Source organism: Numenius arquata, chromosome 7 (genome assembly GCF_964106895.1).
Source record: "Numenius arquata chromosome 7, bNumArq3.hap1.1, whole genome shotgun sequence".
NCBI lineage: Eukaryota > Metazoa > Chordata > Aves > Charadriiformes > Scolopacidae > Numenius > Numenius arquata.
The window spans coordinates 10,442,411-10,468,401 of record NC_133582.1 but is presented as its reverse complement, the minus strand read 5'-3'; the positions used below and the strand labels follow the sequence as shown (position 1 = coordinate 10,468,401).

The 25,991-nt window shown below is 41.2% G+C and overlaps 1 protein-coding gene across 1 annotated transcript in view; it reads left to right on the top strand.

Annotated features, from left to right (window-relative positions):
• FBXL4 (F-box and leucine rich repeat protein 4) overlaps nt 1-11,295 on the top strand; it is a 49,219-nt gene extending 37,924 nt beyond the window's left edge. Inside the window, exons 6-8 of the mRNA XM_074150651.1 lie at nt 706-777; nt 2,074-2,386; nt 10,244-11,295. Of these exons, the coding sequence (XP_074006752.1) occupies nt 706-777; nt 2,074-2,386; nt 10,244-10,407 (549 nt within the window). The 3' untranslated portion in view covers nt 10,408-11,295. The remainder of the gene's footprint in view (nt 1-705; nt 778-2,073; nt 2,387-10,243) is intronic.
• The last annotated feature ends 14,696 nt before the right edge of the window (nt 11,296-25,991 follow it).

Sequence of the window (25,991 nt, the reverse complement as noted above, 5' to 3'; positions counted from 1 at the left end):
ACACAAATAAAAACCCATGAAGTTTCCCTTATTGTGGAACAGAACAGCCACGTACTTTACATTTTGTAAGATGCATCTGATGTTCCAGTCCAATTTCAGGCTGAGCAATGTGCATTACTTTCTGAAAAGAATGGCCATGTTAAATGGCAGGAACATGACTGTAAAATACACATTATATCTGTTTCGATCTGCATGCAAGCAGTGACAGGCGCTCAATGGTTGTCAGCATCCTTGTCAGCACGGAGACTCCTCTGACATTAAAGTCACCGGCTCGGTCCTGATGCTGCGCGGCTCTATTGGCAGTTCCATCAGGCTGCAGCCCGTCAGCCAGTGTCAGAGCCTCCGCTGGTGTGTCGCCAGCCCTCTGTGTTTCCGGGCTGGCCTTGCCTGTTGTTTGAACTTGCCACGCTTCTTCAGCAGCTTTCCTGTGGGAAATGAGCGGATAGGTCATGGGTGTGTAGGTATCTTCAGGGCAACGCAGAACCACATCCAAAGTGACTTGCATAAAGGTTTGTAACGATTACCGTTGCTTTAACCCAATCAATGTGTAGAGTGCCCAGGGACTCATTAAGTGGCATTTGTGGTGTCTGTAACAGAGTTTTGAGCTGTATTTCAGGAAATGCAGTGACAGCCTTTAATGTCTAATTGACCTCTTCTCTTTGTTTCACTTTCTATATTTCCTTCTGATGTGTTCCCCCGTGGCAGCAAACAGCCCTGCTCAGTATTCTGAACTTCTGCTCGGAGCTGCAGCACCTCAGCCTGGGCAGCTGCGTCATGGTGAGTACTTCCACCACACAGGGGGTGTGTGTGTGCCTGCTTGCTTTGGAACTAGACCTAGGCTTACGTTTCACAAAGGCATGTGAAATGCTAGGTTGACATTACGCTATACTCTCTTGAAAGGTCCGAGACGAATGCAGCTTAGTTACATGCTAGTTTAGTAGGCCTAAAACATAGCTTGTAGGACTTCTCGTAGTTTTTCAGCCTTTTCCTATATTTTAGGGCCTTCTTTATATGCATAATCACTTTTTCTTTCCAAAACTATTAATCAAGACTTACTTATTTTCATTCAGACCAAATCATCATTCCAAGCAGATTAACACTTTTGTCTGACCCTACAGTAGTAACCACGAGAGAAGTATTTTCAACCAGAGTCGTTTGAGTCGTCGTCTTGCTGGGTACACTCATTGATATAAAGAAAAAGAATACAGGGACAGCAGCAATTCCTGCAGGGCACTCCTGTGAGCGGTACTGCGTGTGTGTGCCAGAGCTCTGTGTAGAGGGGTTCTGGCTTGCTGCTGGCCCTGGTGGTAGATACAGAATCATAGAATGGTTTAGATTGGAAGGGACCTTAAAGATCATCTAGTTCCAACCCCCCTGCCATGGGCAGGGAGACCTCCCACTAGCCAGGTAGACATGCCAGGTAACTCATCTAGGAGACCTAGCTGACCTTCCTCGTAGTTGAAGAAGCAAGCAACTAAGCAGAATTTGCTCAGCCTTCCCTGCTTTGACTCATGGACAGAGGGGAAGGCAGCATGACTACGTTTTCCCAACAGTCACAGTCTTCCTATGGCTTTTTGATAGTGGATTTCATTCCTTTTGCCTGTATAGTGGGACCCTGGTTTAGTCTCCTTGGATTGCCCAAGGTAACTAATAAGGCTTCCCTAAGAAGATGCAGTGACCGATCAACCTGGAATGGAAATAAGCACATTCTTCAATCTGCATGTGCTTATGGCAGCAGTGCCTGTGGTCATGAAAACAGTTTTAATCACATTTTGAAGGAAAAACAACTGTGCAATAAAAAGAATGAGTTTTCAAAGAAAATGAACTTTTCACTGATCTTTAGAATTAAGTGAATTTAAAAACACTTTTGTCTAGAGGTTGATAGGAAATTTATTTTGGTTTTGTCTTACAAAAGTAGACCTCACTGTGCTCTACAATGGGTAATTTTCAGAGCTCTTCAGAAATGACAAATGCTGAAGACATATCTGTAGGTGTGTTAGCAAGCAAATCTTGAAACACCTGTGTATGTCTGGAAAGACGGTTTACATGACAAAGTGTTTGCTTTCCTTGCAGATTGAAGACTATGATCTCATAGCAAGCGTGATGGGAGCGAAATGCAAAAAGCTTCGCAGTCTGGATTTGTGGCGATGTAAAAACATAACTGAAAGCGGAATAGCGGAATTGGCTTCAGGCTGCCAGCTTTTGGAAGAACTTGATCTTGGCTGGTGCCCGACGTTACAGAGCAGTACAGGCTGTTTCACAAACCTTGCACGTAAACTCCCGAACTTGCAAAAGCTCTTTCTTACGGCCAACAGGTCTGTGTGTGACACAGACATTGAGGAGCTTGCTGCCAACTGTACGCATTTACGGCAGCTGGATATATTGGGTAAGAAAACGTAGGGCCATTGATATACTACTTCTTATACTTCTATACTTCATTGGTATACTATGTCTCAACAGCCTTGCAGCTAAAAAGTCCTTAAGACAGAACTGTCTTCTAGACATATTTTTCAATATATATTTCTTAAAATTATGCTTTAGCATCTAAAAAACAACAGAGTGCTGTGGGTTTCTGACTCAGAATTCAGTGGATTTACACCAATGATGTAATTTGACTGCTTAGTATGAACTGCTTAAACTGAGATTTAAGTGCAAGATTTTTCCAGTGACTTTGACTTTCATGGCCATTAGGGTTTTTAACTGAATATATTTCTCTTTTGGCTATCAGAAGATCCTGTCTTCTCCTTCTTTCTGCTTTTGTTTATTATTTTTTACTTCTGTGAAGTGTGACAAAGTAGTTTATAGTGCGAGTCTGTGATCAATAAACAGATTTCTGCTTTTGTGCAGTACAGATACACAAAGCAACATTGAACTTCTTTGTCACTTTTACCAGGAAGTGAATTTGACTCATAAAAGAGGGAAAGGTAATTAACAGCAAAACTTAAACTGGACTTTTTACTAAGGTGGGAAAGAAGAGATGAGTGGCAAATAGCATAGCAAATCTTAAATTTCTAATCCTCTACAGCTTCTATAGTTAAAAATATTTTTAGAAATTTAAAGTAAATATACTTTGGACTCTTGAGTAAGGAGTTTAAGGAATGTAGCTTTGCATGATATTGAATTTATTCTTTTTAGGATGGAATATGAGGTTTTCTTTTTTAAATAATATAGGACAGCAGGGATATTGGTGACATCAACGTGGGAGAAATTTCTTGATGCTTTTGCTCACTTATTTTCACAGAGTTAGTTGAAAAAGGAAGAGTTAAAGGGAAGAAAGTAGCTGCACTTCACATTTTTAATATTTAATAATTTTAATGAAAATATTACATTTAGGTTAAGAGAGGTGCTAGAAGGAACTGAGAGCTCTCAACTTGAATAATGTTCCGAGCAACTTTAAGGCTATCAACATTACTCATTACAAAAAATTTACCACATGGCTTCAGATTGTCACTCTAGTACACACTCTTCTATCATGAAATATGGTTTCACTAATCTCTGAGAAAGTTGCCTTCTGACCAACATGGAAAAGGGGGATGAACAGATAAAAAAACTTAACTCCTCCTAGTAGAAACTGTAGAGACTTGATGTCCACCACAGGAGGTAATCTTTAAGGGACTCTATTTTGTAGCTAGATTGTCAAGGGCACACTTCCCTAGTCAGACATGAGAAGTTTCCAAACAGCACAGTGAATGAAGTCTTTCACACGTATGTTCTCCTGACCGCCCACTTCCATGTACTTCTGTGATGATGGCATTGTGTCTGCCCGCAAAGTGGTCTGACCTTTTCTCTGCACCAGGGGCTGCCCGGTTTATTGTAGGGTTGTGTTAATCCTATGGATAGTTTGCTACTTCTCTTGCCTCTCTGCCGGTGGTGAAGGTTTGTTGCCACACTTCTCCTTTAGCATTTGATTTTGCATTTGAATTCAGTTTAACATCTTATTGATGTTTTTGTGGAAAACTAACATGTGAATGTAGAAAAGGAATTCGTTCTGTTCCCTGGGTGCTTACCAGTATTTCTGAGTCAAGTGGATTTGTAGTCAGCCTTTCCCAAGTGAGACTGCGTGTTTGGTTCAGATAGGTGCTCTCCGGAGGATATCCAGTTTTATCTAGAATTATCTGCAAGATACCACCAAAAACCTTAATATCTACCTTCCAGACCTCGCTTTCTTCCTTCAGGGAAATACTTAGTAGGGGAAGGAAAAGGTTGTCTTCTGCTGTAAACGAGTGAGTACAAGGTATGGGAAGGAGTTACCCAGCTTTGAATATGGGAACCATTACAGTCTGCGGTTAAAAGAAAGAGCTGTGAAGTAGAACCACATCGGGTCATCTGGAGGTAAATGGCCAGACATTCCCATGTAAGTGCAGAAGTTGCTGCTGTCTGAACTAAAGAGCTGGTCTCTCCCAGCGCGGGAGTACCATGAAAGTCATAGATCTCTGTATGCGCTCTAACTTTTGGCGGCTGATGTAGGGCCATCCTGTTACTGTCAGCTGTATAAATGCTTAATATGTTTTTGTCCTTTTGAAGAAGTGTGACAACAGGTCCGAAGCTGTTAGAGTCCCGAGGTCAGTGCTCAGCTTTGCAAGAGTAACCTTGAACAGTGGGTCTTCTCTATGATGTGAATGAACGAGAGGTACTCTCATTATATCCTCTGTCGTCCCCCAAGTACAGAAATGCCTGGCTTGTACATGCATTGTGAAGGGTGTAGAAGTATTGCTGCGAGGTTAGCAGTGCATGCTGTACGGGAACTACTTTTGCTTCAACAAAGCTGTGTAAAAGCTTGAGCTTTTTTGCTATACACAGGCACTTACCTAAGTAGGGATCAGAAGATCTTACCTTGCACTGCAGTCACCAGTGTTGACAATACTATACTGGATTCTCTCTGGGGTTGTTTGAACTTACGAATTTGTCAGGAAAAGCTTGTTTCAGTTATAGATTATTTATCTCCACAATAGCTTTAGGACTGGAGGAGTCTAAGCCGCTGAAAGAAACCTAGTTGAACTGCGTGTCATTCGTGTAAGTGTTACGAAGTGAATGTTGTGTGTACCCTGGATGCTATTTTCAGGTGGTAGGTCCTGCGGCTTGCTACCCATCTGTCCTTTACTTTGTCTCTCCATTATCATTTAGCAATTCCCTTGTTACAGAATCAAAGGACTCTGTAGAAGATGAAAATTGCCAGTTTTCAAGGGCTCCATACACTTATTGGCCCATGTAAAGCATTGTTTGATGGGTGGCTGTGTTTGTAGTGTGTAAAACACACTTCAGAAAGTAAATTCCTGTTTAAAATATGAATCATGAGTTGGATCCATATCTGCTGTATTATAATACAATTTGGGAGAGGAAGCATGATGTAAGTGTGTCACTGAGTACATGAGGGTGTCCTTCTTGAAGTTTTGCTTCTGAGCTTTCTTGTAAGGAGGCAGCTCAGTATGTAATGGGTACAAGTATCGTTTCCTTCTCTGCCCACATCTTTTCCACTGACTGAGGTGGTGGATTTCCACTCTGCAGTAGAGTGGTCCAGCTGTGATCATCTGGCACTTTTGTAGTGGTGGGACACATCATCAAGTGCTATCAGAAGTTAAGCGGACACCTCTAGACCTGTAGTTAAAAACTAGTCTTCAAACTGCGATCAGTGTTGAGCAATGTGATGAGTCAGATGACAACCTGAATTGGCAGTGCCAAAAGCTTTTCTTGTACATCATATCAACTGCTTAGTTATGTTGCTGCGGGGCTACCAGTTGCTGTCAAGGATGAAGAATAAATTGTCTTAACCTTGCTCCCCAAAAGTTCTGACTGCCTCTGTCCTGCACAAAAAGAGTAATGAAAAGTAGACACCCTTGTTACCGCAAAATTCGTGTGTTCCTATCTACATACCAACACCTCCTACACCTTCCTGAGCAACAGAAAACCTAACTGCCCCCTTGCCAGCTGTCAGGATTTTCAGCTTTAGCTTGAGAGCATCAACACGTAGTTAGTCAATTCAAACATGAAAATGTGTAGCACGTTAAAATTTAGAATTTGAGTTGTGTGCAATAGATTGAATAAAATGCAAAGAATAAAAGGCTAATCTGGCTGGTCTAGAGGAGGAGAGGAAGTGTAAGAACATTTGAGGGAATAGTGCCAGTTATTTTCAGGGTCTCTACTCTTAAATATTATTTGGTACATAGTAGTATCCATTGCCCTAGAAATTGGGGCTCTGGCAATTTTTATAGCCATCACACACAGGTTTCCTGAACAGCTCTTGAATTTGAAGACTTGGATATATGATAGATATAAATGAAATAATTTACAGTTAATAAACATAATTTTTCCAGCAAAGAAGTCATTACTCAGAAGTGACTTTTACAAAGGCGATACCAGAGAATTTTTCCAGGGAATGAACTGAACAACAAAATTAAATAGCAGATTTTTAATGTGCCAGTTTTGTATTTATTCTGAGAAATAGCCGATTAGTCTATGTAGGAAAAGTTGTAGTAGGTAACAAAGGTCCAAAAGCCTTCAAACTCTAGAAAAATGCACTGTATAGGTAACTAGCAGGATGCATTGTCAGTTTTTCAAAGGCAAAGGAAGTTGTGCCGTATTGCACTTCTGAAATGTTTTTGAATGTGCTTTTAAGAAATATATATCAATAATTGTACGTTGTATAACTAAAAGTAAGGCTGCAGATGATATTTGCTTATCCTGTGGTGTGGATAACCAAACCCCAACTAGATTGCTGGCCTTTTTAGCTTCTAGAAAAAGATATTTTCCTAACATAAAAATTTAAGTCGGAGGAGGGAAAAAGAAAGGTGCAGTAAAGCATGCAATTTAGGATGGCCTATTTAGTTACAAATCCATTAAAAATCTTAGTCTTAGATGAAACGGTAGAAGAACTGTTGAAGTTCAGGTAGGAAGGAATGAAGAACATCCTACACAAAAAAATCTCTGGCGAGGCATCTAGATCTTGCATTTTGGTAGAAACGTACATTTGGATCTTGAAGCAGAAAAACTGTGATGCCTAAATGAGACTGGTTTTAAATGAAGGTGCTGATGCAGTAGCAATTTTAAGGTTGTGTGGAAAAAAAGATGAGTATCATAATGGGTTGTTCCTAGAGCTTCAGTTGGAATGGTAGAGCAGATCCTGCTGGTAGGACAGTGGTGCTCTGGTAAAATTATGGTCAAGTGAATAACTGAAGCCTATTACAGAATTTCTGTGTATGGCCGTAGGGACTGTTACATCGACCACTAGAGGGTTGGGGTGACAGTAATTATAAGGAGTGAAAAATCACAATAATGATGAGCTTTGATTACCTCTGCGTAGATGAGGTAAAATTTGGGGGCATGATAGCAAAGATTGTTAAATGATGTCTCAGAGCAACTAATCCAAGAGCATACTGTAGGAGAAGTGAAGACCACACTTAGACACCCCCTTGCTTATGAAGAATAATAAAGGAGACTACTGAAAACAGAGGCATTTTTTCTGTCCTGTTCAGAGTCCTGTTCAGAGAAGGAAAATGGGGGGATGAACTCCAGAAAGTGAAACAAAATCACAGTAAGGCAGAATGAAATATTAAGGAACTATTGGCTGAAGGTAAATGCTAAAACTGTATTTCAGATATGTTAGAAGAAGTTTACAGGAGAGTTACTGGGGTTGGCAGATACACCAGATGTAAAGGATCGCTCAGATAACGATAAAGCCATTGCAGGAGAAATGTTGTCTGTCCATTAGTGTTCATGGCGAGGGGGATCGAGTAGGCTGCCCTGTCAGAGCCATTCTTTCCAGGAGATTAGCCTGGAAAGCTGCCTTAAATTGGAATGCCAATACAGAAAGCTTTTGAACAGATCAATATATTGAACAATAATAAATTGCTAGGACTAAATGATATTTATGCAGCCGTTCTAAATGAGGTAAAATACAAGGGGGTGGAAATTTTATTTCTGGTGTGTGATCTGTCACTTAAATCAGCCTCAGGACTGGAGGAATGAAGGGTTACAGACATGGCACAATCTTCTGTAAAAGGTGTAGGATAGAAGCTACAAAACAGTATGATTGTCTTTTGCTCTGTGTAAACCAGTTGCAACCATAAGAAAGTCAGTCAGCCAGTGGGCATGAAGGCCATTACAATATTTTGAAGGAGTGCTACATCCCTGTGAGGATAGTATAGTTATGCCTCTCCAGTCTTTTAGAGTTCCTTGGAGTTCTTGGTGAAGGTTAGCACTGATCCAGTCCATAGAAGACTGGATTTTCAAAAGTTTTAGCCGAGGTTGCTCGGCTTTTGTAACTTAGCTGTCTTCTCCTGGACTGTAATGAGTGTTTCAATGACAAAAAAGGATAAGAACATATAATCTCGTTTCACAATGAAGTTACGTCAGTACCGTGGTCATCAAGGGTCTGTATTGATCTGTTTATAAGTAATCCAGGCAAAGGGGTGAATAATGCTATACCACAGGGTGATGCACGGATATTCAGGGTAGAAGAATCTTAAGCTGGAGAATTTAACGCTGAAAAATTGCAGAATGATCTTGTGATAGTAAACAGATGATAAAGCAGGAGGAAAACTGTTCCATCAAGTGCAAAGTAATCACATGAGGCAAAATAACATTAACTAAGCATATGGCTTTGTATTAGTTACTGTTTTGTAGGAAAGAGATCCTGTGAACAATTTTCTGAGAAAATCAGCTGATTGCTCAGCAGGATTTGAGCCAGCAAACAGGTTAGGGTTTCTTAGGAAAGAAATGCAGAAAACGCCGTAAGCCCTCATCGTGCAGTTACCGGCTTTGTGCTCGGTGCACTGCGTAGTTCTGGTCATCCAATTTCAAAAGTACTAAATTAGTGCAGAAACAAGACAACAGGGGTCACCTAAGATACAAGAGAGTCTGGAAATCAGACAGCTTTGAGGGAACAGAAGAGATTATGGATAACGTGGAAATAGTGAACTGGGTTGGATCTCTCACTGCTTCTTTGTCATTCATTGCCCCTTAATTATTGAAATTAATAGACAGTGGGTTTAAGGCTGATTTTTTTTTTTTTTAACATTATATAGTTAAACTGTAGAACTCGTGAAGTGGCAATAAGTATAAAAAAGTTCAGAAAAGTAGTAGCATTCATGAAAGGTAGCTTCAGAAATCCCTAAAATCACCATTTTTTAAAAGATACTTTAAAAATATGCTCTTGCTTTTTTTTTTTGGGGGGGGGGGGGGGGGGGGGAGGGGGAGGCATTAATGGCTCTGGCCATAGATAGATCTTGGACTAGATGGCTTTTAGTGGGAGAAGTTCAGTTCAAGATGGAGCTGTGTAAGTTGAAGTGTTTACCAGCAGGTGTCAACAGTCACATTGGATGTATAAATTCTTTTTGGAGTCAGGAGGGCTTGATGAGCGATTTTAACCCACTGTAGACATCCAGATTTGGTTCTCTTGCCCAAAGGAACCTGCCTGGCTTCCAGCTGCTCCGGTAAGGCATGGGTTTCCTCCTGTGGGTCCAGTGTCCTGTCTGCCAGCTCTGTGTGGATGTCCTACACAGTGTAAGGAACCCTGAGGGGTGCTAAGAACTTGAGGCAGCTGAATCATGTGCGAAGCACCATGGACTATACTAGATTTCCATCAACTATGATGGGGTGTGTAGATACATGCTTAGAAACACCTATTTTTCTGACCCTGTGGTGACACTGAAGAGTTCAGCCACTGTGGTCACATTTATAGCAGGGGTAAATGGTGTGTGTTCTGTTACAGTTAGTGTCTAGGTGTGATTGGAGGTCACTTGAAGAGCTGCCCCTGCCTGTGCGTAGTTCCCATGCTCACTCTGGAGCCCCAGAAGCCTGGCTGTTTTATTTGGAGTTGGGGTAGCCACTATAGCTCGTGTGCTGGGCTGCTCATTGCAGTCAGGAGAGTCATGAGAACGTGTGACATACTGTGTTGCTTGTTGCCAAAGCCTCGCATCTGGTCACAGGGACATCTTGTGGCTATGGGTACTTTGGGTCGGCTTCTGTAGATAGAAATTCTCCCAGAAGTTGTAAAGTTGCCTCCCAATAGAAAATGATGGAGTTACTTAAGCGGTTGGGTTCGGAAAATACAATAGGCTGCTTAAAGGCAAAAATTCTGCACTGGCTCTGAGTTTTTCAGTTGAAATCTAATGGAAATAATCTAAATAAAAGTTGCATTACAGTAGAATTTTTTTTCATGACACATTATTAGCAGCTTTTAAAAAAAAAAAAGACTACTCAATAACTTTACAATTTGTTTTGTTTCTTTTTTTTTGTTTTTGAACAGGAACAAGGATGGTGAGCCCTGCATCTTTAAGAAAATTGCTGGAGTCTTGTAAAGATCTTTCTTTACTCGATGTGTCTTTCTGCTCACAAATTGATAATAGAGTTGTCCTAGAACTGAATGCCAACTTTCCTAATGTGTTCATAAAAAAGAGTTTCACCCAGTGACTCACTACATATGCTGCTGTGGAATTCGTTTGATGGAGTTGTTTCCTGTGAATTTGTGCTGACTCTTTTTAAGAAGAATATAGATCCCCTATGAAATAGTGGAGAGTATTAATTATCTACACAAATGGGTAAAATAGATTTAAATATATTATGCATTTCTTAAAGAGTTGATATTGTACCTAAGAATTTATTTACTCTGTGTTAGTTGGTGGCACTGCATGTTTTTAAATGACAGCCATATGTGTGGCTTTAATGAGAAGAAAATGAAAAATATCTTCTTAAATGTCCCTTTATAGGGTGTTACACACAATAAACTATGTTAATATCCAGGTGAAAGCAGAAGTTCAATATTTAGCAGTAAGAAAAAGATGGGTGCTTCCTTTTTTTATGTATATGTGTTTGTATGTGTATATATAAATGTATTCAGATGTATTTGTATATACATACACAGATACTGTAGCATTCTGGTTTGGCCTGCAGCATAAGATGTTATGATCTGGCCTATAATTAGTTGTTTGAAAACCTGTTTACGCTTGTATAAGAATGGATTGAAAAGACACTTTGTCGTCTTTTTTTTTTGCAATGAACTGTATCTGATACATTTTTCTCCCTTCCTCCACCTGAAATAGCTGTAGTGATGTTTTACAGTCCAGCCTAAGCGACACAGCAGATAAATGCAAGAACCTTCCACCTGAATTTAGAGCAGAAACAAAAGAGAAAATTACCAGCTGCTTCTCTGGTGTGGGATATAAAGTTTGAGACAGGTACTTAGTGTCGTAACTGGTAATGTGTAGAAAACTCCAGAGCAATTTTCTTTTCAAATTTCTGTCATGGCTAAGACTTGATTTGTCATACATTTGGTTATCATGCAAAGTACTATAAAAATCTAAAAAATAAAATTAAAAAATAGAAATAAAAAAACCCCAACCACAAAAAATAGAACTTAGGGTCATGCATTAGCACCTGTCCCTTACACTGGCATCAAATCCACTGTCAAGTGTAAAAACAAACATCTTTATTCAGTGAAACAGCAATGAAAATATAGCAGGTTTGAAACAAGGGAAATACAATCTGGTGATGTAATAATCACTAAATCTTAGTATTGGATTTGCTTTGGTTTTGGGGTTTTTTTTGTTTTTCTAAGAGGTGATCGCTCAAAGTACTGTTGCACTCTCTCTCTTTAACACTGTTTAGCCTCTGGAGAAGGAAAGCTGTGTCAGTGTTCAAATTCTAGAGGTTTCTTCCTTTTGCACTTCCTTGGATTAAGTTTTTCTTTTTTCTTTTTTTTTTCCCTTGAATACCACTACGAGGGTATGTTGCTGTGTATAGCCTGAGTTTAGAATTTTACCTTTTTAGCCATTGTCGATGAATATGGACCGTGAAATACAGCCTGTCGTTTGATATTGGCTACACTATTATTGTATTGATGGCACACCTACTGGAATAAGAAGGAAAATATTTTGTCCGGCAGAAGTACATTATTGCACCGAAGATCACTGGCAGCGAGTACTTCAGCTCATGCAGTAAATAACCAACCGCTACTAGAATCGTTAAAGGTTTGACGATCTCTGTGACTCCTGAATGAACGCTTTGAACTCCATGTGCTGGTGCCAATACTTTACAAACCATGTCATCAAACAGCTACAGAACATTTATCTGATTTTATAAAAAGACCTTTTTCTTCAGATTTTTAAACTTTACAGAATCTTTTGGAGATTCCGGATCCAAAGAAGGGCATGCACGGTTGGCTTTTTGATTTATTTTTTTTTTCCTCCACACAGATGGCACTGTGGGATTTCCAACTAGGTTATGCCATTCCAGTTATTATTTTTTTCCCAGAAAACTGGACATTGTCAGAGATCTTTAGATTCAGATTTATTTATTTTTTCCATGCTGACAGATGGCAGCTGCGGTGTGACTCTGTGCGAGACCTCATTTCATTCAGTCAGGTTTGGGTTGATTAATTTTTCTGGGAGCTTAACTTTTAACTATTTTTTTTTAATCTACAGGTAATATTTTTCATTGTAACTGAGTATTAAACATTATTGTGTGAGTTATAGGAGAACACAGGTTCAGATAATGGGAGTTTACAAAGAACAGTATTTCAGAACAAACTTTTTGTTGTGAAATTTCACTTCTCAGGGTGCATCTGTGTTTATCTCCTTTTTTTTTTTCTTAGAGATCCTTCTTGTCTGTTTTTCACTGTAAATAGAATGGGATATGGATGAAGTGATAGCCATTGTGCCTTCAAACTGGTAAACTTGGTAAATGATACAGTTTCACTTCTACAGCGTCACTGAATCAAATAAGTGGTTTTGTAATTATATATGTGTAAAGGATTTCATTCTCTATTGCTTTTTAGGTAGTATAAAGGAGGTTTAAGTTGACAGTTTGTTCATACTGAAGGATTTGTTTTCTTATGTTATGCTTTCTGTTTGAAACTGTTTTTGTCAGGAATCTTCTATTGTCGCTTGAAAGATAAATTGAAGTCTGCTTTTTATTTGGACTATTTAAAACTTAGCTATTACTAACACAATTAATTCAAATAGCTGAGAAATAATTGGGAGAGACTTCCATCTATAGTAGTAGACTTTAACCTTCAATCAGCAGGTAAGAAGCTCTTTTATCTATGGCTTTATACGTCCAAGAAGTCTTCCAGCAAAGAGAGGATAGACCAGATTTGATGTTTTTAATATTTACAGGATAAAGAAAATAACATGCTTTCCTTATACATCACAAAGAAGGAAGAATGGATCACTGTCTTTTTAGTTCTGCTATTTTAGACTTATGTGTGTATATCTATTTATACATATGTATGTATAAATTATATATATATATGCGCATAAGTTTGTGTGTGTATATATGAAAATCTTTTGTATGTGTGTACATACTTATACATATATGTCTAAATCTCGCAGCTTCTCCTGTAGGAATTACTTTCATGAAGTGAACGTAATAGCAAAAGGTGTCTCACAGCAGTTCTGTTTTCAACTGGTGTTTTACTATACCTGGAGACCGAGTTCCTCTCCACCCGTGCAGCAGGAAAAGCCTGGGCAGGAGGTGTGCTGGATTTCCTCTGTTGCTTTGCCCAAGTGCCTTTTGGTTTGTCCACACGTGAAAGGTGTTACAGGGTATGGTAGCGTGTGAATGCAAAGTCTGATAACTACTGTGAACTGTCTCCTTGTGAAGCAGTCATATAGAGGGAAATTTATTCCAGGTTCATTTAATACAAAATAAATGATGGCAAGTCCTCAGTTGGAGGAATTTAGGTATTCTGGAATTGGGTCATCTTCAACACTAGACCGTCTCTCAGTCATGTTATCTAAATTCTGCTTTTAAGGATATCCCTTTTTTTTTAATCATGTAGTTTGATCTTGTCTGTCTTTCTGAAGCATTGTAAAAGATGTGCTTTGGCAAGAGATGTTAAAAAAACATTGGCAACGTCCAAAAAAAGAGGCTTGCTCTGAAGTGCTGCTATTCTGACACTAAAGGGGGGCTTCCATATTATCTGTACGAAATAGGTGTGGGATGGCATGTAGGTAGATACATCAGTCTTTTGGTCACTTTAAAAGTTAATATGATAATTTTAGCATTTAAAGCATCTTCCCAACTCTTGAAGGCTTCAATTCAATAGTGTACTTAGATAATGCTGAGCTGCCTGGCTAGATAGCTGTATGGAAATGGATGGGGTTTCTGGTGTTTAAATTATGCACATGATTAAGTACATTAGTGAGCAGGACTTGTATGGAAGAACCGTTTCGCATAGGAGTTTGGACCTTAAAATCCCCGTGCACTTGGAGGTCCAAATTTCAGACCAAAAAAAAACCCCAGAAACCAAACCCTTGTATTTACTGCCTGATTCTTTCCTTGGGGCTGTCACGCCAACTTTTCCAGATACAAGATGTCCAGTGATCGTGGTACACAGTGAGTAGAATTCATCTCACTGAATGGTAGTTCTCTGAAAGTCAGACGTGGAGTTTAAGGGAGGAATCTGGGCACCTCTAGAGAGCTATTTATCTCCTCCTAAGATAAATATTTAAGGAAAGCAGAATGAATCATTTTCTGGAGACTGTGTAAGCTGTGATTTAGCTCAGGTTGGGTATTTGGCTTTAGAATACTAAACTGAGACTCATTCCATCCAGCGTTGTCCTACCTATCTTGGAATAGCAAAAAACAAGACAGGAACGACATCCATCCCCAGACTTCAAAACCCTACAAAATCCATCCAGAAAGAAGCAAATTAAAGAGATGCTGGCAACTTGAAAAGTCAGTGCTTTAAGTGCCAGGATCTACTTCTGGCCCCAAGTCCCTTCCAAATACTGGTGATGTCTTTTTTATTTTTTTATATTTTTTTTTTGGTGAAAATACATCCCCTTTCTCTGTTCTGAAATCTCATACACCTGGCTATATGTATAGTTCTGTAAATGCATGACATTAACAGGAAAACGTAATTAATGTATTGCAGCTATTTTGATAATCTTTTGTATTGCTATAATTAAGACTATGACTAGTTTAACTGCTCTCCTGTCATCAGAAATGTTACCCACTGTGCATTTGCAAAAATTGTGTGTTTAGTCCTGGTTCTTACTGTGTGTACTTATTGCATCTTATAGGATATGTTTCCCACATCACATCTGCAGGACTAATACATTTACAAAAACTAGATAAAATGTAGCATTTTATTATATGGAGTATGGGGGTGACTTTATATATAGATTTACATGTTCTTTATTACTTTTTTGCAATGATTCTGTAGGTTGTAGCTTTTGAGATCACTAGGCTAGAAATTCCGGGCTTAATGCTTCTGTACATGCTGTGTTAGATACAGTCTACATTTTTCCCAAGTGGATGCATTTGTCTTTCACTGAGATCGTGATTTCTGTGATTTTTTAGATTTCTGGCTTGATAATGAAATCCAGGAAGGGCTCTTTGTTAAATGTTGCCAGGCATGGGACAGGTTGTGAGAACTGACGTGAGGAAGGGCTTGAGGCATGAGTCGTGTGTGTTACAGATCCTCATCACTGTCAAAGAAGGGCCTCGGCAAGAGGTGGCTTTTTTAAGAAGATTCAGCCTCAGCAGTAGCAGGCAGTGGTGAGATTTTCATTTTCAGCTAATGGACTAAGTACTGTTAATATTGTTTGAGTTATGTAGCTCTAGTTTCTCCCTGTCTTGTTTTCATTTAAGAATGATAAATGGCACAGTTAGGACAGACAAAGTTAAGATCCTTTGTGAGGAATGAAGTTTTTCTCTTGCATGTTTTGTTGCCCTTTTCTAAAAACAAACAAATAAAAACCCCTCAACTATTTGAAAGCTCTCTCTTTTTCCTTGGATACTGAAGAAATGCAAATGTCAAGAAAAGAAACAAAGGGGGCTAATCCAGATTTATCTGGAAACTCATGAAAGGGTGGCCAGAGCTTTTTATAGACATGAGAAAGTAAGTGCATCTTCCTAGACCAGCTGTTTTCTTTCCCAGAAATTTAGTTTCCCATATAATTTCACATGCTCGTACTTCAAAGTCAAGAGTTAGCATTTAGATGCTCTTAATATTGACCTTTCATGTACGTACCTGCGCAGTAATTCCTGATGTCTCCTTGTTTCATTTTTATGAACTACGTAAAAAATATTTTTTCTTCACCTACCACTGCCCATCTGCATTTTTTTTTTTTAATCTCTGAAATGATTTTGTGCATGCACACAAATGCACGGAAGGCTTAATTGCTTAAGATTTTTGTAATTGGTCCTTTTTTGAGGACAAATAAGCTGTGTTTTTGAGGTAGAAATGGTAAAGAGAAGGCTGAAGGGAAACCTTATCAATGTGTAGGAATACCTGATAAAGGGGAGCGATGAAGAAGAGGGAGGCAGATTCTTGTCAGTGATGTCCACGGACGGGACAAGAGGCAAATGGGCACAAACTGAAACACAGGAGACTCCATTTGACCAGAGGAAGACATGTTTTATGGTGAGGAAGACCAAGAGAGCCTGTGGAGTCTCCATCCTTGGACATATTCAAAAGCTGTCTGGGCATGGGCCTGGGCAAGCAGCTCTAGGCGGCCCTCGTTGATCCAGGGGGCTGGACCAGATGACCTCCAGGGGTCCCTTCCAACCTCAGCCATTCTGTGACTTGCCTTTCTGTTCTTCTGTTTGCTGAAGATGATAGGGAAGAGAAAGGAAATGACACCTATCTTAAGAAGCTTGCAGTGTCACAAGAATTTTGTTCATTTATTCTTTTTTTTTTTTTTAAGGGAAATCATATTTTTCTTGGTTCAGGTTAGTAGGAAAATCTAAGTGTAACTTATTAAAATTTTGCTAGTGTTTTCAACATACAGTTCTGTAACGTACAGAACGCACGTGGTTAGTTTACAGGAGTATTATTGTCACTCCGAAGTCTGAAAGTTAGACCAAGGACTAAGATAAATATCCCTATTCTTGGGTACTGACAATAGTTTCTGTTTAGAAACTGAGTTACCTGTAATACATTAGGAACAGTTTAGTTTGCATATTTTTAGTATTTGTTTCCATAGTTTCTATAATAAATTTGGATTACTGTGGTTTAGGTGCCAGTTGTTTCTGCTTACTCTATTGGAAGCTGGGTGTAGTGGTTAGCTGTTCATAGTGTCAAAAAATTAAAATTTGAGTTCAGATGAAAAAGAGAACAAAATTTATGAAACCCTGAACTGTCTGAGCATTTTAGGGACATACTATGTATAATTGTGGTGAACTACCATCTTTTGTGCATTATTTACCATTATACCCTTGTCAAGGGCTGTTGGACAGTGCAGTCAGTCCTCTCCTCTCGCTGTCAGGAGATGGGCTCTGTCAGACCTTGGTCTCTTCAGATTTATTTTCTTCAGGGCAGTGCTGCAGGTTTCTGCACATACACACTGTTCAGAAACTAATAGAGGCAAATTAAAAATAGTTGGTTTGGTTGTGATTTGGAAACTAATGGCTAGTCTATGTTTGGAGTTATTTTGGAATAGTTACTGAAGATGAATTACAATAACTAGGAACTGGTGTGTTTGTGGGGGTGGGAGGGCATGCACTTTGTGATTTAACCTTCGTATACAAACAAGTCCTAATTACCAGCTGTCCCTTGAGGCATCTTAGCAAAATCGATGCAATGATCTCACTCTCCTTCTTCCTGGTGAGCATAGAGCCACTGCAGCTCTTCAGCATCCTGTGGCTTTCTGGATTCATCTCCTTACCAGGCAGGCAGTGGAGCTGGGGTGTGCTGGGACTGGCCTGGTCTCTCGTGTGCATGAACTGTCCGGGGAAATTTCCTGCTCACATTTATTCCTATGTGCGGATGAGAAGGAATGGCATCTCCAGGCCTTCAAACTTAAATATCTGAACCCAGCACCTGATTTCATTTTACAATAATAGGTCTCTCTCTGCCCCGCCTCGAATAACCAGCAACAAAATACTTGCACTGTATTTAGGATTTAATAGTTTGCTCCATTTTCTGCCACAACAGTTTGAGTAGTGTTACAACAAACTCCTACTGCGTTACCTTTTAAAGGGGCTAATTTTTATAAAAGGTGGAAGAGCAGGAATAGAGGGAATGGTTCCGGACACTGTCTGTAAATAGCTCTGCGATGTGTGCTCTGCCGGTAAGCACTAGAAGCAAGTTATGCCTTTTTTTTAATAACAAGTAGAGAAGGACAAAAGGGATAATTGCCTCTAAACACATTTGCTATAGCTGGAGGATATTTGTATCATCTAATTTCAAATATCTAGGGTAGGTACTAAAGTTAGGAAAATAGTATCCTGTGGTCCCTTCACTCTGGAGAGAGAGGTTCCTCCACAAGGTGATTCAGATCAGATCAGTCTTGAATTGAGCTCTGGAGGAGCTGAGGTCCACGCAGACCACGTAAAACTTCTGTGGGAGACTTCAGCTTCCTGAGCTGTGCATGCTCTCCTACCACGTGTGGATTCGGAGTAAGATGCTCCCTATTAGCCCCCTTACTTCTCTTGCTTTCATCGCAGGACACCGCTTTCTTTCCTCTGTTGGTTGGACTGTATCTGATTGCTCCCTATAAAATGTCTTGGCTAAAAATAGAAAACTTCTTGTTTTCTAGTAGCCGAGTGTTGAAAACTACTTTCTTTTTCTTTTACTCTCACAAGTTGGGCATTAAAACCTGAAGAAGAAAGAGGGCAATAAACTCCAGTGAATAGAATAACAAGCAGCAGATGGGAGCACGTTGGTTGTGCAAAAGTATTAATTTGAACTGGGATAAATGAGGATAGCCGCTTTCGATGGTGTTCCAATGCTCCTTAACTTTTAGATCCCTTCACTACTGCGTCCAAAAGATGTCCAAACTGAGGTTGTCTATTTTCCCCTCATAATAGTGGTTCAAGCCCTAAAGTACAAAATGCTGCAGTGAACATCTGAGAACGTGCCAAATGGCTTCAATAAATTTCCTAACTAAGGTCTCAGAGGAGAAACAAGACGTTGAAGGTTTAGATTAGAAAGGCAAATAAGAGTACATTTAAAGCATGGTGAAGCCAGTGGTTGGCAAAACCAAAAGTGGGAGGTGAGGGCAGTGGTTCATGGATGTGTTTTTCTTGGCTGTTTCCTGATGTTAAGCTACATGGTCCCACAAAGCTAATGTCTGCTGCTTTGCACCCTTGCAGTCCTAAATACAGAATCATAGAATGGTTAGAGTTGGAAGGGACCTTTAGATCATTGAGTTCCAGCCTTTAGATGATCTTTAGATCATCGAGTTCCAGCCCCCCTGCCATGGGCAGGGACACCTCCCACTAGACCAGGTTGCTTAAAGCCCCGTCCAGCCTGGTCTTCAACATCTCCAGGGATGGGGCATCCACAACTTCCCTGAGCAACCTGTTCCAGTGTCTCACCACCCCCTCGGTAAAGAATATAGTCAGTGTTCCAAAGGCTGTGTATGTATGTGCAATCTTAGGTCCCAGATCTGTTCTCTGTGCTGTCATTCAATGTCGTACACGTTCAACATTAACCCCATTTTTAATTTTGTGCTCTTTGTGTGTTAGCAGTGTTTACCTTAGCATCTTCTGTATATTTGTTTTTAATATTCCCCTCTGAGGCTTGTGCATTTTTTGTTTTTTTTTATACTTATGCAAATACTTGATTACGTTTCAAAATCATATTGTTTTCCCCTTCTCAGTGTTCTGCTTGACCAGTAGTAAAGGGGGAGGTACATTGTTAGCGTATTACTCCTGCTCAGGTTTGACCACCGTGTCTTCTCTCTCTGTGTGAGCCCAGAGGTCTCTCTGCAGGAGCAGACATGGCTCAGGCACGGGTACCTGGCTCCTCCTCTGTTGAACACCTTCCACTCGTACCACTTAAAAGGTGTTTGTGGTATAAGGCGAGGGTTTTACCTGAACGTATGTAAAACAGAGATGTTAGCCCCATATTTATAAATGATTGAGTTTATTACTGCTAACTCAAAGATACTTTCATTTTGTCTTAAAAAGTTAATTGCATATTTACACGCCGGTTATTTCCATTTAGTAAACTAAGCTGGTTTTATTCTGACGCATCGGCTCATTTAAAATGTCATAGTACTGCATTGTACCATTTTATTCTGTTACTGCCAGTGTAAAGAAGTTGAAATTAATGTCCTCACTGGGTTGTCAGTGTCTACTAATTCAGAGATGACAGAAATGTGTTAAAATGTATTCAACCTATAATATTTATCTTGCTTTGCACTTAATTTGTTTCCCTTTGTGTTGCAAAATACCAAGTGTACATAAAATAATGAATAAATAAAACAAAAATAAATTATTTGTCTACATTCCTTGACCTTTTGTGCATTCATTTTTAAAAACGGTGAAATAAAACACAAAATACGATGCATTCAGAGAAACAGTTTGGACATATTTTTATCACTGTTAGTTTTGAATAAGTTACCCTGGATGTTTGTAGAGACAAATTTGTGGGCTTATTTATCAGGAAAGAGTGGTATTGTTTAACGTTTAGCTTGCTGTAGCCCTACGAAAGCACGTGGAAGTAGGTGCATTACACAAAATAAACGTTTCGCTGCCTGAAATGGTTTGAGGTGTAGGTACAGCGCAAGAGACAACAGCTGGATACAGACAGACGGGGTGTAGAGCGGAATGTGGAGATGACAATATACCAAGAGAGACATCCAAGAAAAAAAAAAAAAAAAAAATTGTTGCGTTTCTTTCAAGAATTACACAAATCCTGTTACCATAACATATTTCTTAATCCCTTTAACGTATAGGTAGCAATGCAGTTATGTTTAAATGTTGTGGAACTTAAGTAATATGAGAAGCTCTACTAATTTTTCGTGAATTATCTGAACAGTTTGATTATTGGTTCAGAGTTATTTACCAAAGTGGTATTGGTGTGAGCAGTGCCCGTTTTCTTCCTAGGTAGAATTTATTAAGTGTTAGATTCACCTGATGCTCTTAATCGTTCAAGACGACGCTCCTGCTAAAACAAATACAAAGCCTTGAGTTGTTTTCGTGCATCTCTACGGAAACTTCTGTTAAGACTTTCAATCTCCGGCACCTCCCCCAGTGTTCAGCTTCCGTATCACAACTTTGCCTCAGGCCGGTATCGTTTCAAACGTGCTAAAAGTACCTTCTCGCACCAACTTACAGCTGCTGTTGCTTCTGATTATCGCGAAGCAGAAGGGCAAGACTGGACCTGGTTTCTGTGAGTCTTGGACGAAATGCAACCGACTTTTGACACGTGCCGAGCAGATTTTCAGATGTCATTGCTCCCTGCCCTGTTTCTGACAGGTACCCGTTTCTCAGGGCTGCTTTCAGGGTATTGCAAATTCACACATACGACCGAAAATTGTCGGGTGTCTCTTCCTCTGTGTGGCACGTCTGATCATGCAAACGGTTTTAAAAAAAACCCACACAGATAAAGCCAGATTGCAGAATATTTCAGGATTTCTGGACTTTAATGGCTGGGAGTCTATTATAGACATTATTACGTTATTATTTGGCAGGAGCGCATTATTATTTGGGGAAGTGAAAGCGGTTACGCGTTCTCGGCACTCGTGTAGTTTTACATGTGATATGTCCAGAGGGAGGGAGTAAAGTTTAGTGTTCTGTCAAAACATTCAAAAACGTGAACTTATGTCTGTTACTTTAAGATGCGATTGGTGATCTTCATTGAATTTAACCGGAACACCGGAGATCTGGCACCAGGCGTCCTGCAGTTGTTTATTCACTGCTAATACCAGTGTCATCATATACAATGCAGGGGTTTATTGTTACAAACAGATTTTAACATAATGCTTTCCCTCACGGTTTTGAAGAGTCGGCATAAAAATGCCCCGATGCAGCGGCCATGCAGTTTTGAACTGCGAAATATCCTTAGGAGTTACAATAAGTGCAGCAGGGTTTTTGTAACGAGGTCTTGCCCATCTCTCTGCATCCAAATGCACAAACAATTTAAATTCAAACTTCTGGCCAATAGGTCTCCGAGTGCGGTCGGAGCCCAGTGATACATTCCGCGTAGTTCCTTTGTAAGAAGGATAAATTGTGCTTAGAATTAGCCTTGTTAACTGGCTACAAGCTCGGGGCTTGAATAAAGTCCACCATGGGGAAATAAATAAAAAAATTAAGATAATAGGCATTAAATAGTCTATACTTAAAGAATACACTGAATGTGACAGAAAGATGCAATTGGCAATCCACTTGGGTTATTTTTTTTCTAGTACCTGTATCCCATAGTAAATGTGACAATCTGGGCAGCTGTTAGTTCAGCACAGGAGGCCTCCCACAGAAGGGCCAACAGCAGCTCAGTCATTTTAACAATTGCTAAAAATTATCAAAAGCAGCTCAGAGCTACTGACAACCGGAATGGGAATTGAAATAAAAAGACACATTATGTCTAAGTAAGTGTGATTGATGCAAGCAGTTCTCATTCTTGCTGCGAGATGCTGCTGAAGATGGTTGGGTCTGGTGCCTGGCATCGCTTCCCAGCACCTTTTCCCGGGCTGCTGCCGCTGCCGGGAGCCGCTGTTCCCTGCAGCGACGGCAGCCAAATGACAGGAGCGCTCGACTGCTTAATCGGGCGGTTTGAAAATACCTAAAACAGTTGTGCTTCGGGGGTGAACTTTACAGAACTTACTACGCGGTACCTCCGTTTAGAGAAATCTCCGCTGCCCTTTTTGCAGTCACTTTTGTGTAGTAATTGCAAAGGGCTTGTGTGCAAAATTAATCTGACCCATTACTGAAGGCGAAGACACGCTGTTTTCAGCATTCGTGTATTTATTTTCCATACAACGCATTGGCAGACTTGATAGGATGCTTCGGAGTAACTTCCGTTCCTCCAGTAAGTATCTCTTCTTTAAGGTCTGCGACCACTACCTGGTGTGGAGCATGAGATACTCAACTTTTTTAAGCGATTGAGGAAGGGCAAAAAAAGTGGGGGGTCGGTACAGAGGCTTCAGGGGGAAGCCCTGGGCTGTGTCGGTGTCAGGGCTGTGCCTGCTGATTGACCTGGGGAGGAGTTTCAAAGCTTGTCATTCACTTTCCGTCTCTCTGTGATCAGGTAATATTCACCGTATCTCATACCAGCGAGATTCGTGAAGAACTTTTAATGTTATGCAAGAGTAAATGTTTACCTTTGAATTGGCTGAGAGGAAGGATTTGCAAAAGCAAAATGCAATGGGTACCAACCAAACCTAGAGATCGACGATGCCACTCGGGTTTTATCTTTTTATATATACTTGTAAATAATTCAGTCTCTGCAGAGAATGACAGCAGCTTTCAAGTTAAAGTATTGATCCACGGGTGTTCTGCTGCTCTCCAAAAGGCACAGAGGCTTTCGCGTCTGTGCCTCCACTGCTCAAAGCGGCAGATCTTCAGAAAGGAGGCATGGATCGGGATTAATGGTCTCCAGCTAATGATCGGGTGCTATCTGTCACCTGATGGCAAGAAGCCAGTTGCGGGGGGCTGGGGTGATAACCCATTTTTTTCGCATTTTCCTACATATACAGTCCTTAGGCGGTTCTCACGTTCTCACGTCTCTCAGTTGGCAGGAAGAGAACCTGAACCCCGGTCGCTGGAGCTGCCGTATCCAGCTGTGGCTTCGGACCGGAGGAGTTTAGCGCCACGCGCCAGCAGACGGATTGCCTTTGTGCATGCGGTTGGTCTGTGGCATGTAACATACCATACTTTCAATGTTCCTGCAGTTTATCACCCGAAAATGTTGAACACAGTTTTATTAATAAAGAGGTTTGTTTTTTTCCTAAACACTTCAAGAGACTAAGTGAAAGTGTACACTCTCCTCATTGTAACTACCTTACTCCCTAGATTTTTTTAATTTTTTTTTTTTTTCCTGAGAACGCCACTGTCTTATAAAAACACTTTTTTCCCAGAAGTCCCCTGCAGGTGATGCATTTAAATTTGGAAGAGTGAGGGAACCACAGTTCCCCCTTGCATCTTTCTGTCTGCCGGCCGGTTAGTGCGTGTCATGGCCCCGCTCTGACGGGACAGCAGAGTCTGTCCGGCGAAGGCAGAGGGGACGTTCCTTCTGGTCGAGAAATAGCAACGCTAGATTTTGTCTCAAAGCTTACAGAAATGAGAAAAGGAGCCATATATCCCTCGGGATGCTTTTCTGTATCGGGTAACAAGTTGGGATTGTGGCATTTCGATGAGGCTGTTACTCGTGTTTTACAGCGCTTGCCGCTGTCACAGCCACTGCCTCTAGGGCAAACCCCACAGTGGGTCCTTCTTACCCCAGTCTCTGTGGACACTGCGGAATTTGATCTGAAATAGAAAGTGTTTGGGACATCTAAACGACAGGGGTTCCCACAGCCCGCAACAGCCTGTGGCCCTGTGTTTCGGCTGTGTGTTTAGGACCAGGAGGTGCTGGACCCCTGCTGCAGCTGACCTTATTTGACCCGGTGTTAGGTCCAAGCCTGGTGGGAGAGCATCACTGGGATGTGGGAAGCCTTGGATTCAGGCCAAGGGGAGTCGAAGGTGCAGCTGAGGCTTAGCCGCTGGGTTCCACAACGATGCTCTGGGTCAGCCCCCTTCTGCCCTTCCACTGGAGATGCAGGGACAGGAGTGCAAGAGTCACGGTGCTGGGCCAGGCGGGGAAGAGGGAGATTGATATCAGCCTTGTGGGCAGGAGAGAAGTGAAATCTAACCTGCCCCTATAGGCTCTATATAGATACGCAGCGGCCTGGCCCCTGCTGCGGTGGGACTGGTTTTTGAATGGTCAGCTGGAGAGGTGGCAGCACCGAAGCTGAATGGACCGGTTGTCCCTCCGCAGGTCCTCTGAAACACCTCCTCTCTCCCTTAGTCAGCTACAAAAGGCATGTAGGCAGGCTGGGTTGTCCATCCTTTTTCTTGCCCGATTCAAAGGGCCAGCCATTCGTAATTTTAGTAAGAGACTGCTTAAGTTAAGGGCCTAGATTTTACCGAAATTTAAAACTGTCTGGTTTGGGCTATGATTTACGCACCGAGGGTGTTCAGCAAAATCAGTATGCAAAAGGGCAATGTTATCCAGTTCCCCAAGCCCATTAACAAATAAATCCACCCTTATTTATCTGCCCGTTCAGGAAGGGTCCCTGAAACAAAGCCGGCTTTTCCCTTCAGAGGCTGAACCTTCATCGTGGCTTTCTGCCTGCTGCGAAGGGCCATCTCCACGCCAGGACTGACACAGGCTCGGTCTATAGGGGAAGGTGCAGCCACTGCTTACCTTTCCTGTTCCAGCCGCGTGCACAGCATCTTATTTCTGTTATCTGAACAGATCCACAATTGATGTTCAGCTGGAAAAAAAAAATGTTATTTTCTCCCCTGTCTGCTTAGCGCTACAGCATTGGCTGTCTGTAGTGTGATTAGTTCTGTGCAGAACGCTCATTTCCTTCTAAAACTTAATCTTTCTTGGGTTTTTTGTTTTGTTTTGTTTTGCTTTGTTTTGTTTCAGCTCAATTTGCTTGTTGAGTTAGCAAGAGACTCTGAGATCGTGATATGTCACTTCTCTGTTTGCAGTGCACCACAGTCTGCTGTAGCGGAATGGCTGAATGGCTTGGGTTCTTGATACTCACAATATTTTACCGTTTTTCAACACCTACAGCCCGGCAAGCGGTAGTTACGATACCGGGAGCACTGGAAGAAACACAAGATGTAAACTTGTACGGTCTTACCAGCCAGTACTGCTCCTGGGGTCTGGGTCCCGTAAAGAGCCGAACCCCTGACCGCCGCCGGGAGGGCTCGGGAAGGGTGTCGCGGTTGTGCCAGGAGGCTGCCGTGACGGTGGGTGAAAAGAGAGAGCACCCAGCCAGCACCAAACGGGAGACGGCCTCTGGTTCGCTGTTCCTTGGAAATGGGGGTTTCACCCAAATAAGCTGGGGTTTTGGGGTGGAATAATTTTTTTTTTTTTTTTTTTTTTTTGGAAGCCTTTGGTGGCGGTCTGGCATCTGGGATGATTTGACTTCAGCAAGAAGAGAAACCGTTTGGTGAAACGGTGGGATTTGAACCAGCCCCACAGAGGCACGGCGGGCCCCGGCGATCTCTGCTCCGGGATTCCGGCCCCGTCGTCCTTGCGGCCAAGGAGAGAGAAAGAGGTCTCGGAGAGGAGAAGGAGGAGGAGGAGAAGGGGGATGCTCCCCTGC